Genomic DNA, 15959 nt, shown 5'->3' on the forward strand with positions numbered 1-15959 from the left:
CAAAAGTTGTTCTAGTGGTCTTTTGAAAAGTTTGTGAGGTCACTTTAAATCTCAAATTAATGGAATAATTAATTAATGGATTTTGCATATGCCAGAGTCAACCACTGTTTTTCAATAACATTTACTTTTAACAATAACATTATGTAACGTCATAATCTGGATAGAGTTTGTCATAACTGAGGTGGAATCATGATGGCACCCCAATGTTGTAGGGGCGACTATTTTTCTATTCTGTTTTCTGACTCTTTTATGAGTCTGTATGAGTTAAAAAAAACCATTCAAACACATTAAACAGTTGTGGTTCAGCTACTAAGTTGACAGTTACTGACTATAGACTGTCTGTCAGTAAAAGTATGTATTGTGACTGACAAGCTGTGCTTTTAAATACAGTGAATGAAACAGGAGGCAGCCCTCAACAAAAGGAAAGATGTAAGAACTCACCATTTCAGAGCCTCAAGATCCAGAAAATATCAAAGACTAATTGGAACAACAGTGCATTGTTCTGTATTGTAAATACATTCATAATTAGATCAAAGATGGTTATCCTCAAGCACTATAGAATAAAAAAAGCCCATAGTATTTACTGTATAAAAAATGTTCTGATAAATGACATGTTCTCATAATTCTAATATAATTTTAATTCCTTCTATTAATATATGTCCTGATTCCTAATTGTTTTTACAATTTAGATCTGTTGGTTTAACAGAGGCCTAATTTTGCTGCAGCTTTTCCATGCACAGAAAAAAAAATTCAATGTCCAGTACATGTAAACACATCAACAACATGGAATTGAACATCATTTTCTCCTCTAAAGTTCTGTTTCTACCTCATCATCACCACTGTCAACATAGTATTCATCATCGGTTGTGGTGTCAGAACCAGACTCCTCAAAAACAGGCAAGCTGGTTGTGTAGCTCCTAGATGGCAGGATACTCCGAGAAGGAGACAGACTTTCTGGAGTTGTCCTCATGATGGAAGACATAGCAGGAGCCTGGGATATCCGGCGAGGTGAAGAGGACGAAGTTGGTGATGGAGGGGGGGTTGGGTCAGCATCATCATGATCAAGATGATCATCTGTATATCCAGGTTGAGACTGTTTACCACTGACAGATCTAGGCTCATAGCTTGGGGAATAGCTACTAACTGGAGAGTCAACTATTGAATAATTCTCCTTTGGCACAAAGTCATCCAAACTTGAGAGGTCGCTAACGCTGCTTGTTGATATTCGTCCAGGGCCTGATGGGCGGCTTGAAACTACATTGCTGACTGAGAAAGATCGCCCATTGTGCAGACCATACTTTAAGTCTGCACACGACAAGGACAATCGAGACCTCACAAGGTTTTTCTGCTCTGAACTCTTGGCGGAGCTCAGTGGAGAGAAGTCATCAGACTCACAAAGCGAATTAGTTTTTTTGCTCACTGGACTATAAAACACATTGTCATTCTGAATGTCTTCTGAATCAAAATCAAACAAATAAAAGGGTGATTGGGGACTGATGGAGGATGTTCTGTAATGTGGCAAGGTGGCAGAACGGGTCATACCTTGGGCCTTTAGCCTGTTCGGACTAAAGCTCCTGCTATTAGAGCAGTTTCCATTTTCATCGTTATGCCTCTTTTGCTGATTAACATTTAATTTATTCTCAGATGATTTTTTTAATGTTAAGGGTGACAAGGACCCAAAAGTGGCAAAATATGCTTGATCAGTGCTCAAAGATGAGTCGGGGGCCTCCCACGTGTACCCAGAACTACTTTGTTCAGTTGTAGACCTGTTTTGCCAATCCATATTTAATGTATTCTCATATTTATTTAATGTTAGTGGTGACAAGGAACCCAAAGAGTCTTTATTGGTTGTTAAAGAAGAGTTAGAGAGCCCCCTTTGGCTTCCAGAACATGTTTTCTCCTCTGTCTTGGATTTTTCAAAAGTCTCAGGGTCTAAGTGTTGCTGGGTGGGGGGCTTGTTCTTTTTCGTGATTGTGTCAAGTGCGCCGTCTGAACGTTTGACACCAAATGTCAGTTTTAAGCGATTTAATATCTGGTCTACTCTGCTGCTTGTTCTAAACACTGGCGAATGTCTTTTGGTTTTTAAATACTGGGGACTAACAACCTCTTTGTCTGGCAAAGACGCAGAAGAGAGGGCATTGTCTTTCTTAACTCGTGAAGCAAAGAGGCCTTTCTTTGAATTGGGACTCTGCATTTCCTGCAATCTCTCATGCATATGCACAGCTGTAGTCTCTTTCTCAGCTGTAAGTGGAGTCTCACTTTTTACTGTGAGCTTATTCAGTAGTAAATACTTCTCTTTCTCTCTCTGTCTTTGCTTGGGGTAAGCAGTACCCTTATCAAGATGAAGTGCCATCAAGCCATGTTCCTGATGAGGGAAGTTGTTCGAGCCTGTGTTGGACTGCCTTGGGTGTAGGCTTATATTTGCGCTTTGGCTTTCCATGACAAAACTTGTATCTGGTGCAGGTTGTGGGAGGCATGGCTGGGCAGGTCTGTGGTTGTCTAGGGTGCTTGTATAAGCTTGAACAGCTGTCCTATGTTCTATGTTAGGTGAAGCTAATTGTTCCTTTGGTCTCCTTGTTATCCTTGTGTATGTGGATAGTGAAGAGCTTGGGTCATCTTTTATAAGGTCAGCGTGAGTGGTTACAATATCATAAGATGTAGATCTGGTATGTGTTTTAGATGCAGGTGGAGAGGACAGTCCTTGTAAAGTGTTGTTGAGTGCAGGTCTTGAGGAGATGAGGCTAGAATATGGAGAAGTGCTGAGACGAGGTGTTGATCCTCTTCCAAAATCAGGAGGCAGAGATTGAGCTGGGGCTATATGAGAGCTGGAACCATAAGAATTTTGTAATGCAAATGGGTTGTCGAATGAAAATCTTGAGGGAAATGTCTTCTGGTCACCCTGCAGTGTTTCGCCTCCATCTTGCATAGGAGGCAAAGTTTTAGCTCTCTGTAAGGGGGGAGAATGGGTGGAAGGGAAGGGAGTGAATACAGCCGGGCTGGACTCTCGAAGGTATGAATAGATGCTTGGTACTCTGACACTTCTGAGAGGTCTGCTTGGAGAAAGAGGGCTCGAAAGATCCATTGAGCTTTGACTTGACTGAGAATGTTTCTTAGAGTCCAGATATATCTGTCCCACAGTTGTTGGGCTTATTCCATCTACAGAAGAGTCTTTCCTGGGTGAGTAGTTAAGCCTGTCTGTGAAGGTGCTTGTGGCCGAAGAATTGCTGGCCATTATATTTTGTGTGCTTTGTGATTTTAAATTTTGAACATTAAAGCTGGATTGTTGAACATTAAAATTAGTTGAATCTTTGGGAGAAATTGTGGTGTGTGGAGTTATTTTTTGTTTGGTAATATTGAAGGTTTGCAGGCTGGTGTTGTTAACACTACTTTGTTCCACGGGATCAATGTCCTCTGTACTAGAATATTCCCTCAAAAGAACTAAATAAGAACTCTGTTGAGTTTTGAGAACCCCAATTTGTCCCGTTCTGGTCGTGGATTTTGGGAAATGTTCCTCCTCTGCTCTGGCAACGGAAGTTTCTAGTCTCCTTGAGATTTCTGTCTCTGGTTTGTTTTGTAACAGTGGTGCCCTTAACGGCACTCTACTCTTATTTCTAGGTGACAAAGGGAATTGACTGACTGGTATTTCCTCTGTTCTTGTAGGAGTGTCTGGGTATTTGCCGGTTTTGTCCTCAGTGGTAACAGAATGGGCAAACGATTGAGTTTTCAAAACAATTCTGCTAGGCAATGTAAGGGTTCTGACAGACCTAGTTATCGGAGTCTGCGTTTGTGTGGGCTCATCACTGGAGCTTCTCAAATGTGTCCTCCTTAAAGAGAGAAGTAGGCTGCTTGTTGTTGGCTTGGAGCTCAATGATTTGAAAGGCCCATGTTCATCTCCAGTTTTGGATATTCTGTACCCTGAATGGGCTGAATTTGGTCCCTGACAAGTGTCAAGAGGTGTGGAAAAAGGATATAATTCTGTATTGTTGTACATCGTGCCCACAGAGGATGATTTTAAAATGGGTCTCTTTGGCTGTACTGTGGTTGTGACATTCGGGGAATTGTTCTCTTTTTGCCAGTCAGGAGAGGTAAAGCTGGTTCCAGCAGTTAACTGCATTTCATTGTCATTGGCCAACACGTGTTCAGATGGTTGCCTCTGGGAAGGTAAAAAAAGTTGTTGCTGCCAATCCTGGCGAAATAAGCTAGATTGGTTGATATTCTGTCCACAATCTTGGGGTACGTACTCAACTTCATTGCTGCCTTGCTTGGGTCTTCGAAGACGACTACTCCAAGGTGGAGCAAGAACTGAGGCCAGGGCAGAAGTCAACATAGCTGATGAAGGATTATAAAGACTAGGTTCTGGATCAGGAGTATTTTCAGAATCAAGTGCAGTAAAAGAGGCTAATGACAAGACCTGGTTTAGCACTTCTGCATGGCATGCAAAAAATTGGGAATCAGTGCTTGCTTTTAGTCCACTGTCCACGACAATGGAGGTCAGATTACTGTGGTACAGTGGAGTTGTTGGGGCATTCTCTCTACAGTCGTTGGCTCCAAAATCCTTGTTGACTTCTTTTTGTACCTCACAAACAGGTTGAGTAGAATGTCTTTGGGAGTCGTGGATTATTTGAGTTTGCTCATGAAGGCCTATGTTGTGTTGTATTCCTTTATTTTGTCCCTGCTTAGGTGTGTTATGTACATGTTGATGCAGAGTGTTAAAGTGGTCTTCATCAAAGGTTGCTTTTGGCCAATCCCCATCCTTAAATAATTCACCAGTTGATTTGCCACATTGCTCTGTTGGTGAAAACACGTCCCTTAGCTGTCAGAACAAGCATTAAAGGTTTTGATTAGTGCCAAAATTAGAACAAAACATAGGCTATAATTCAAGCACAGTAGCATTTGCACTTTTTACACTACTAAATTGCATTTCAGACTTCCTTGGGTAAATTGTAAGAAATACTTCTCACATACATTTGAACTATTTGAACAAATCGCCACTCCCATTCCATAACTCTTTAAACAGACAGATCAACTTCACAGTTGAGCTTTACATTCCACTGAAAAATACTCTGGATGATAAAACTGCAAACATGACATGGCCCAGTAAAGCAGAAATATATTCAAAGGGCAGTACAAAAAAGGAAGTTTATTATATTTAAGCAAAATATGATTGAGCAGCAAGTCATAGATAAAATATTCTCTTACTAAAAATATAATTCTCATATGTCTGCATCTTAGTTTGGATGCTTACCTCTGTTTTGTGTTGATTAGCTGTGTTCTTTACCACTTCAAGTGTGCTGTAACTGTCAAATTGTGAAAATATTTTTTAATAAGCAAATGATTTTAGCAAACATTGAAAAGGTAGGTAGATTGAAACAAACCTCCATGCTACTTTTTTTATTTTTATTACAGAAATTCATAAAGATATGTTCCATCGGGCAGATAAACAAAGAGGAAAAACTATGACGAAAACAAATCACTTGTCCAATTGAATGTTTTTCATGTTATTCTTACTCCCTAAAAGCTTTTTCTACTTCAATGTCTTCAATGTAACACATTGCAGGGAAACAAGATCAACAACATTCCATCCTTTCTCTCACTTAAAGCATTATGGGGTAAACAATTCATTGGCCAGACATGAAGGGAGGGGTCCATGGTTAAACTGTTTTATAATTAGCACAGAGTGTTTCACACACATAAATCAGATACATACACACTCACTCACAAAAAACCCTGTTTTAAAGAAGAGAGAGCAGTGATGATGTCCTACTTTTTAAAATAATATACTGTAATACTGCACAATAAATGACAATTTACTGTTTCCAAGATAAAGGTGTAAGCACTTTATTTGAACACACCTAGATACGGTACAGCCAAACAGTAAACCTTTGGCGATACACTTTCATGCTATCATCCATGGTCATTAAATTATGACTTATTGCTATATAAGGACTATTACTGCCAGTCATAGGTTGAAAGGGCGTTTGCTGTTCTGGCTCGACATAGAATGCAAAGTCCTATGGCATAATTTACATGACAGAATATATTATTATATGCAATATTTTTAATTGTTATCTCTGTTATGGCCGATAACTGATATATGGCTGCATAAAATGCAATACAATTTAGTATAAAAATATTGAAAATAAAACACTAAAATCAATAGTTTTAAATTATACAAGTCATCACAATATAATGTACACTAGGAAAACTGGATATTCATTTTGAGAATTGTTAAAAGATTACATTGAACAGTGTTATTAAATGATCTAATATATAATACCGATATTGCACATCTCTTTTTAAATCTCTTAATATCTCTCTTTTTTTTTTAAATAAAGAAATAAAAAAGTCACACTCACAGATTAGTCGTGGCTTGTAACGTTTTTTCCTCTGCTATGTCTTTTTTGGATCTTCTGATGGGAAGTCTGATAGAGATGGTGGAAGTGAATCTGTCAGATTCCGTCTGTTCCTCAGATGTCCTACCGGAGTCTTTCTTAGATCTGAGCAGTATTATCTGCTTGATCTGCAAATCTGATCAGCGACAACCCCAAATGAAGAGAAGCAATACAAATAACAGCATGATAATAATATCACATGTATAATCTGGGCATATAAACTCACTTTTGCTGCTTTTCTGCAGGCCTGTTAATGGCAATGCTGGTGAAGATGCAGTAGTTCTTGTTTCTAAATCCTTCTTGTTGTGGATGTGTTGAGCTGATGGTCCAGGATGTAACTTCTCTTGTTCACTTTTATTCTGAAAACTAATCAAGCTTTGGCATTATAATACTGCTACAACATTACCTACAGAGATCTGGAGACTGCTTCTCTTAACAGACACATGAAATCCACATGTCTGCAACTGCAACTACTAGGCTAAGTGAAAACATTTCAAGGTTCACTCCCTTCAGAAAAAATTATTCACAGGAACACCCACAGATATTTTCTTAGTATATTGACACATGACGCAAACAGAGAAATTTCATGATTTGTTTTGTGCATGTGCAACTCTACATGTGCAAAGAAAATGATTAGTTGCTTAGTTTAAAAAAAAAAAGAAGATAATTAGACAATATAGGTGTAACGAATTACATAAGAGCTAAAGTATTACCATAAACATGGTGAGACATGTTCAGCAAAAGATTAATACAAGTGGAAACTCATTAGATGTTATGAGGCGTGTTTGAAATCATCTGAAACAATTAAACTAAGAGGAAGTCAAGCAAACATGTTGGTAGATATTTCAAGCTTAAATCCTTGATAATTTAATGAGGCATTTTTGATGTGTGCAAGCAACAGCAGGTATTATATAACCTTGAGTGGTGCCAGACAAGAGATCAATGCTTGAATCAGTGCTCAATCCATTGGGATCTTGTTATAATTTTTTGATTGTAAGAGCATTAATTACTGGAGGTAAAACTATGACGGATACACTTTACTTTAAGTAATCTAATATTTACGCAGGCTCTTCTACCTACGTAAGAACTTCAACCTGTCCGCTTAAACGACTTCCATAATGCTATCTGTGTAGGATGATAAGAGTCCGTTTAAGAGAGAGAGGGAAAGTAGTCGCCTAAGTTATTTGTGTGAGAGAAACAGAAAAAGAACGTATTCTCACAGCGCAAGTAAAAACTTTGTAAGTTAGCCTACCGTGATTTGTCAGTGTGTGCGTAAAATCTCTCCTGATTTGGGAGAACGCAAGTCACGCTGGCTTTCACTCCGCTTTGACAACTTGACTGCTGCAAATTCAGATCATGCGTTGACATTATAGGCTGATTGTATCTGGCTCGTCTTGTTTGGTTACCTCCCTTTATGCCCGTCGGGCATCAGCTGTACCCTTCAGTGCCCTCAGAGGCGGCATTCCAACGGAGAAAAGCGAGCGAGTTATGGTAGACCAATCATAGTGACAACCGTATGAACACAACAGACGCCGCCCGTCGAATGTTTCTTTCCCGCCGACGGCGCCGAGGCATGTGTTATCGAGAGCAGAGTCGCGGAAGTGAGCATGTGTTTTAGCAAATAAACTCCGTACTTTGAATTGTCAAGTTTATTACGGGACATATGAAGACAGTGATAAGCATCGACAACTTGGCATATCGTTGGGAATTGATTTATTATTTTCCTGAATCATGCGAACTTGGATTTGGATTTTGGACTTCTAGCTAAGCGACAAGAGTTTCGTTTCAAAACTATTTTAATAAAAAAAAATACATAAAACGTGTTATCTAAGATGGCAGATAAACACCATAGCCAGAACTGAACAATATTACGAATGTTTTTCCACCATTGTCCGATAGGTGGTCTAAACAATGGTGCATGTCATTTTAGAGATTCGATTCTTTAGAACAGTTCGTTTTAAAGAACCGGTTAAAATGATTCAGTGATTCATTTACGTAATATAGCGCAAGTACGTGGTCACTGCTGCTGGCTGGCTGGCATACGTTGCATGCATGCTTTCAAACGTTTTAATAAATTAATATATATGTAGACACATATACTAGTTAATAGAACATAAATTTAGCTTAATTTGTATTTAGTTAGCCACGACAATAGCCTACTTAATTTTCATCACTGAACACACTTTTCATTTGGCAATTTTATTCTGTAATTTTATTAGTCTAACATTTCTGTTAGGATGATATTAAAGCAACTTACTTTTCGCCCTAGTCAAATCAGAAGTTCGGTCCAAATGCTCTTAATGTTAGTCTGCTTATCTGTTAAAAAAAATGCCTAAGATGCGTAGCCTAATCTCGGTTTATCTTTGAACTTCAGTTCAATGAGTCAGTGAGATGTTGACTCGCGAACGGCTCGGACTGATTCGTGGACCCACTCGCTCAGGCGTTTTAGGGAAAATATCTGACTGAGAAACATTCGCTCATGAATCGGACAATAGCACTCAAACAACAGTGATGTAAACAAATGTGTTTGCAACTGGGATCCTACCTCTTATTAAACATTGTGAGGGGAAAATAATACTTATAAATCTCATGACCTATAGCCTACTCTCAGCATTAGACTGAAAATTTCTGTAAACAAAATAAATGTTAATTTCCCTTAATCACTTTGTCAAAGTGCAGCTGAGGTTTACTGAGGCAAAATAAGTGGTAAATAAAATGGAAAGGAAAATCAATCTTAATTAAGATTTTTTTTTTTTTTTTTTGGTCAGTAATCAAGAATGATTGTTGGTCAGGCATTCTGCCTCTTCGGAAAAGATTGATTGGCCGAGAGCAGTATTCCTAATTATTTTATGCAGAAATAGCCTACTAGAGGTCGTCAATTAGACTCATTAGCCCCACTGGCTAAAGGCAAGAAGCCGGATTGCATTGTTGCATTGCTTAAGGGTGTGCTGTGCAGATACACATACACAATAAACATGGATAAAATAATTGTGATGAACCACTCATCTGTGTGTTTGGAGGGAGGGGGGGAAAGTGTTTTATAAAGATTTTACGTGTATTTCCAGACAAAGGCAAAATAGTCAGCCACCGCGATTATAAATCTTGTCATGGAGTGATGCTTATCTCGATCCATTATAGAAATGCAATTTAATTCTGTAATAAAATCTAAACAGTTTTAATTAACTCTGCTGATTAAAACAGAAACCAATATAGTGCATAAGGGCATAACTTGTATGACAAATTCATCTTTAGCCTAATGTCTTTCAGGCTTTTGGCACAAGCTCAGTTTGATCATGGTGCTGGTTGTAGTAGTCCGTTAGCTGAAGGGAGTTACATATTTCATGGATAGCTTGTCATCTGCTGTATAAATCAACTGCCAGTGCTGGAAAATGCATTATCTCCTGGAGAGATTATGACAAGGCCAATTCATAACTGTGAATTGATTTTCTTAAACGCTGGCTGCAATATGGCAGTGTATTCAGAGCATGTATTGTGGTGGTTAGCATAATCGAGGGTTTATATGTTCCTGAAATAGCAATCACAAATATAATCAGCAAATCAGACAGACCTCAGTATACTGAATAGAACACATTTTGCTCCAGGTAATCAGTCACTCAGTGCTTAACAAAATGGGTTCACACAATACCAATAAAAAGGCGTATCTGTGATATGCATTTTGTTTAATACTATTAGAGAAGGTTAATGAGCAGTATATATAATCAGAGCATAAATAACCTTCATCATGGCAACAGAAAAAATATTCTTAAATCAAATAAAAATGCAATGATGCAAAACTGATAGACCTGCAGGTTAAATAGGAATATCACATTACTTCAAAAATGCTCAGATTAAGATATATTTTGCCAGGTATTGCCACGACTAATTAAAGCATGACCCATAAAGGGCATAAATTAGATGCTACAGTACAGTAATTAAAGTTGCCTTATCTACAGATAAACTGCAACTATCTGTAGTTAATGCAATTCCCCTGCGGCCTCAGCTAGTTGACCAAAGCCTGTCTTTAAGATGCCTTTAGCTCATTAAGCACTGAGAACATTTCTATTAATTGACATGACAATAGTTTAATTAAAAACCCAGAACCCTGTCATTCTGCCAGGCTGACAGGACATTTGAGCGGAATGCTTGCGACTGGTGACTCAGAGGTTAACTGTGGCAGCAGGCAGCCGGTATTGACTTCTGGGTAATTATACTTAAGTGGTGACTAGAGGAGGCAAATGGCAGTAACAGATTATCTGTTTTGAGGGGATGCATTCTTAGAATCAATAAGAGTCCATTTGTGGAAATAGGGCAATTTAGAGGAAAATACACCCCTGTTCTTGGTCCTATAACAGAAGTCATTCGCCCATGCTACCATAGGTCTTTAATTTTATCTCAAATCTCTCATAGTTAAATTAGGAAATAAAACAGTGGGAAAACAACCTCTCTGAAGCAGTTTTACCTTTCTGCATCTGTTATTAAAAATGAGGATGAGAAATCATTTTAACATGACGCACTACCATTCAAAAGTTTGAGGTCAGTAAGATTTTTTGGTTACACTTTATTTTAAGGTGTCTGTGTACAGAGTAATAATAATTAACTACATGTACTTACTATAGGGTTAGTTTAGGATTAGGTTTTGGGTTAGTTGCATGTATTTATGCCCAATTTATAGTTATGGTTGCACTTTATTTTTCAGTATGTGCACGTACTTACAGTGTACTTACCTTATATTAACCAGTAATTTCTTAGGTAACTATACATGGGTTAAGGTTAGGTTTAGGGGTAGGTTCAGGGTTAGTACCCCATGCACATACTGTAGTATGTACTGGGGAACAGGACTGTAAAATAAAGTACTACCATACTTATTATAGTAACTATATGTAACATGTAATAAGGACACTGTAAAATAAAGTGTGTATACCGATTTTTAAAAAAGAATAAATTTAGCAAGGACACAATAAATTGATTAAAAGTGACAGCAAAGATATTTACCATGTTACAAAAGATTTCTATTTCAAATAAATGCTGTTCTTTTGAACTTTCTATTTTATAAAAAGAATCCTGGAAAAAAATTTTTTTTGTGATATTAACAAAAAATGTTTTTTGAGCACCAAATCAGCATATTAGAATGATATGACCCTGAAGACTGGAGTAATGATGCTGAAAATTCAGCTATGCCATCACAGGAATAAATTACATTTTCACATATATTATAATAGAAAACAGTCATTTTAAATATAAATAATATTTTACAATATTACTGATTTTACTGTACATATTTTTAATCAAATAAATTCAGCCTTTGTGAGCATAAAATACTTATTTCAAAAACATTTAAAAAATCTTACCGACCCCAAACCTTTAAACATTTTTGTATTTGCATGTTTTCTGTCTACAGACATGCTGCCCCTACGGCTCATCCAGTAATTACTGATTACTTTAATTCTGGTACGAGCACCCAGTCACCAGCTGATGTCAGCCCACAGAGCCAATACATTTTGGGACAGGAAGGCTGTTGAGGAAGTCAATGACCTCTCTAAGTAATGAGGGAGAGCAGAAAGAGATTGCAGCTTGGTCCATTCGGGTCTTAGGGGGGTCGTAAAGAGATTTGCTTGTTAAAGAAGTACTTTTCCCTGGCTGATTTTACAGCACTTATACTTTTCTTATACCCTTTCTACTCTGTTTTTTCCCCTCAATTTGCACACAAACACCCTAGAAGATGAAAGAACAGAAAGCCATTTCTTGTGACGGATGTGAAAGACTCCTCTCAGATGTAGCCAACACTCTGCTTGCCCGATTTACAGGGCCAAATCACTTAGACTAACTCTTACAGTCAATCAATTGCATTTACATCTATTGCGGCTCGGCCAACCAGACTCTCCCTAGGAGACAGCCATTAATTGGCTTGTGCAGTGGTATAGATGGACCACTGATCAATCCCAATCAACTCATGTGAAACGTTCATAATAGAGCACTAATAATTGTGCAAGGCAAGCCAAACTCACACTTACAATATCCCAGAAGTGAATTATGGCAAAAGATGATACGGGTCAATTATCAGTTGAGTTGGATATGTGAGTTATTGGAGACGGAAGCACATATAGATAGATCTAAATACACAGAGACTCTTAAATGGATGCCAGGCACTCCCTCTCTTTAATGTTCCCGTAATCTCACATCGCCAAACCGTAGAATTTAATCCAATCAACAAAGAGCTCGTTCTCATTTACCCAGAAGACTTGAGGGGCCCATCATACATCCGTGGTGGGGAGAGCCATGACGGGACGGTGTCTTTTACCCTACATGTCATTTTTCACAGCTCAAGTTTTCCCTTATGTCCTCTTTAGAGACCTCCATTTGAGGGGAACTTGGAAGGAAAGGTGATGGAATAAGTCAGTACCAGTCATCAATGGATTTTTCTTTTTTAAGACACTAAAGCAATCTACATTTTATGATTGCTCAGAAATAATCCACTCATGGGATTATTAATTCAATTAAAATCCAGCTTTTAATTAGGTAGAGTAATGCTCAAATATACGCTCTGAGACTTAATACCCCATTGACACATTGTTTATACTCAAGAGTACATGTTAATGAGAAAATATGTTCACAGGGGTCAGAGTTCATAGGTCAGGGCATCCTAAGGTGGCACAAATGAACAGTACAAGTGTTCTATTGAAGCATTTGGCTGCCTGTCAGATTTCCAATAGAGTTCCAACTCACTACCATCTTAAAAATTGGTCAGTGTCTCAGACTGAGGTCTCCGATTGATAAAAGTGTCACAAAAAAACGTGAATGCATTTAAAGCCAATATCTTAAAAAGGGTCGCAGCATCTGTCAACACAAAGCAATAACATTCGATCCCTTTGGATCCACCTCTTTTAGCAGGAAAGCACAGTTCATTCCTTTAATGTGAACAGTGCATGCCCTAAACCGGATGCTGCTGATTACTTCTGGGCAATTAAGCTCACTGATAGAATGAACTCAGTTTGACTTCGATGCTTGATCTGAAAAGAAGACAAAGACAGCGAGGGGGAGAAAGTGAGAAGCAGACGATGAGAGCGGAGAGTTATGTGATGTTCTGGCAGAGCTTGCAGACTGGGCCCATTGTCCGGCCTTGCAAAATCAGCACTACCCCATTCCTCTGGCCCAGTTAAGACGTTCTTTTTTTGCAAGCTGGCCAGTAGTGCACTCAGCTTCCCCCTTTTTTTGTGATTGCCTGACATTTCTTTTCTCTTCTCTGCTGCTGGTGCTTCCAGCCAGATCTCCTTAATACCTCCACTGACAAGGGTCCTAGTAATAACACAGCTGCCTTTTTATTGATAATGTGTCACAGAATATCTCAGTGTAGTTATCGAACACTGGTAGAGCAGAATGGCATTTTCAGTGGGAAATAAGTAATCGATAGGGAACAGCAAATTAAGTAATAGCATTTTTGCGTCGATGCATATTACAGCTCAGTTAACAGCTTTCGGATCGGCAAGGGTCCACGCTGCAGGATGAACAGATCAATCCGCACACAGAGCTGACGTCTCGCTTTGACAACATAATTAGTAATCATACAGAGAAACGTGTTTGAGGACAATATGAAAATCCTCCCTCGGATATTCAGCTCATGGATCCGAACCATGAAGAGGCAGTCAGGGAAACCATGTGATTTTCTATGAGGAAAACAACTTTTTAAAAGTAAAGAGAGATGAATAACTGAGATGAAGGGTGTCAACTGAGAAGAGATGATATACCGTACTTAGTTCCTACATGACGTCACAACATGTGGGCATGCTGTGGGCAGAACATTAGAAGAAGAAGAAGCTGAAACGAGTTAATTTCGTGATAAAAAGTGAAAATGGTCATCTCCTGCTGGGTCAATGGATGTTCAAATCGTGGCGGAGGTTCAGTTAAATTGGGATTTTATAGTATACCTGTCATTAGACTTCATGAATGTGAGAAGACTAAGCTTTTGTCAGAACAACGATGGAGGTTATGGCTGCCGCGGATAAACAGGGGTTGGATAAATATTTTTTGCTTTTAAACGGTGTGTGTGTGTGTGTGTGAGTGTGAGAGAGAGAGAGAGAGAGAGAGAGAGAGAGAGAGAGAGAGAGAGAGAGAGAGAGAGAGAGAGAGAGAGAGAGAGAGAGAGAGAGAGAGAGATTTTGGTTGGGTAACGGTTGTAGTTTACAGTTTGACAAAAGCACAATGTTGTGTTTTATTGCGAGTGTACACAAATATAAGTTAACACTTTGCAGTTTGAATGATGTCCTGTATGAACAAAATGACGAGTTATTAAAAACATACAAAAACAACATTGTTTCCACTGTTCGATCGCGCCCGCGCCTCTCTCTCACTCACACAGACAGACACACAAACACACACATTCCAGCATTGCAATCTCAGATTATGTCCCTAAAGAACCCGCGTATAAAGTAGTTCCGCATTACATTAATTAATTTGCACGCGAGTTTTATTTATTTTTATACCGTGTATATTCATGCACCGAACCGTGACGCCCGTACCGTTTCGGTTCAATACGAATACATGTACCGTTCCACCCCTATTCTTCAGTGTACAAATAAGTATATGTATATTACAGAAAGCACCGATGACTGTTTTAAGGGGAACATAGGAATTAAGTTGTGCAGGCTATGGCTTTTTAATAGACAGATAGTCTAGCATCATGCTACATACCTTCGCTATGATGACTACTTTTCCATTGATTGCACTTGAGCAAACGTCACCAACCCTCGGCAAACTGATTGTATGCCTCCAGTGATTTCCAGGCTCGGAATTGCTCACATGTGTAAAAACTCCTAACCAATACCAGATAATGGTAACGTTACACATGATAATTCTGTATCTGAGGCAAAGCTGCATAATCAGTGCTCAGTGCTTCCTTCGTTAGCGCATACGGATCCACACCATTTATGACTGAAATTTTTGCATTGTACCTCTCTCTGTCTTGTGTTAATAGAGTCTCTTTATAATCTCTGTCACTTTGTCTCTTCATGATTTTCGTAACATTATAAACAGAAAGAAATATTCGAAATTTGCTTGTAAAAATGTGTAAACAGCAGCTTATGCCATCAAAGATGGCGTCTCCGGGAGGTCACGTGACATTAATTGGCCTGGAACTATGTATTGTTAATGGGAGGTCTGACAGGAAATAGTCTACATCTGTTTATATATTATTTACATGATTTTGCTGTCAATCCTCATTGACTGTTTTGATTCTAAAAGGGTAATTCTATTAATTTATAGTACGCTACTTAATATTTAAATGCTGGAATACTTGATTCTAACTGGTCAATTGCAGCACTCAGTGGTCAAATAATTTTTTGTTTAATTTTTATTCTTTTGCAGCCTTTTTCTTCTCACATAATAAAACAATTTCAAATCATTGTATGTGTTTATTTGGTAAATAGCAGTGCAATAAGCAGGATAATGGACCATCAGATGGTCATTATTGCAAAATAAACCCCAACAGGGTGATCAAGACTTAACGCAAAGTGAATGTGAACATAGTGGAAGGATTTCAGTTGAATTGGCCTTGTTAAACGTATAAACAGAAAC

At 38.5% G+C, this 15959-nt stretch overlaps 1 protein-coding gene across 1 annotated transcript; it reads right to left on the bottom strand.

Annotated features, from left to right (window-relative positions):
- Positions 1-107: 107 nt before the first annotated feature.
- On the bottom strand, positions 108-6773 carry zmp:0000000991 (uncharacterized). The gene is made up of 4 exons (XM_056248974.1): positions 6619-6773; positions 6357-6528; positions 5246-5297; positions 108-4813 (listed from the first exon to the last, which is right to left on the bottom strand). Exon 4 carries the CDS (start codon positions 4325-4327, stop codon positions 809-811), a length of 3519 nt encoding a protein of 1172 aa, XP_056104949.1. The 5' UTR covers positions 4328-4813; positions 5246-5297; positions 6357-6528; positions 6619-6773; the 3' UTR covers positions 108-808.
- Positions 6774-15959: the final 9186 nt, after the last annotated feature.

The sequence above is a fragment of the Rhinichthys klamathensis genome, unplaced genomic scaffold, assembly GCF_029890125.1.
Source record: "Rhinichthys klamathensis goyatoka isolate OS25496 unplaced genomic scaffold, OSU_Roscu_1.1 h1tg000059l_1, whole genome shotgun sequence".
NCBI classification, from domain to species: Eukaryota; Metazoa; Chordata; class Actinopteri; order Cypriniformes; family Leuciscidae; genus Rhinichthys; species Rhinichthys klamathensis.

Excerpts from the sequence above, each read along its gene's own strand:
- zmp:0000000991 (XM_056248974.1), bottom strand. The coding sequence starts at position 4,327 with ATGTTGACTTCTGCCCTGGCCTCAGTTCTTGCTCCACCTTGGAGTAGT.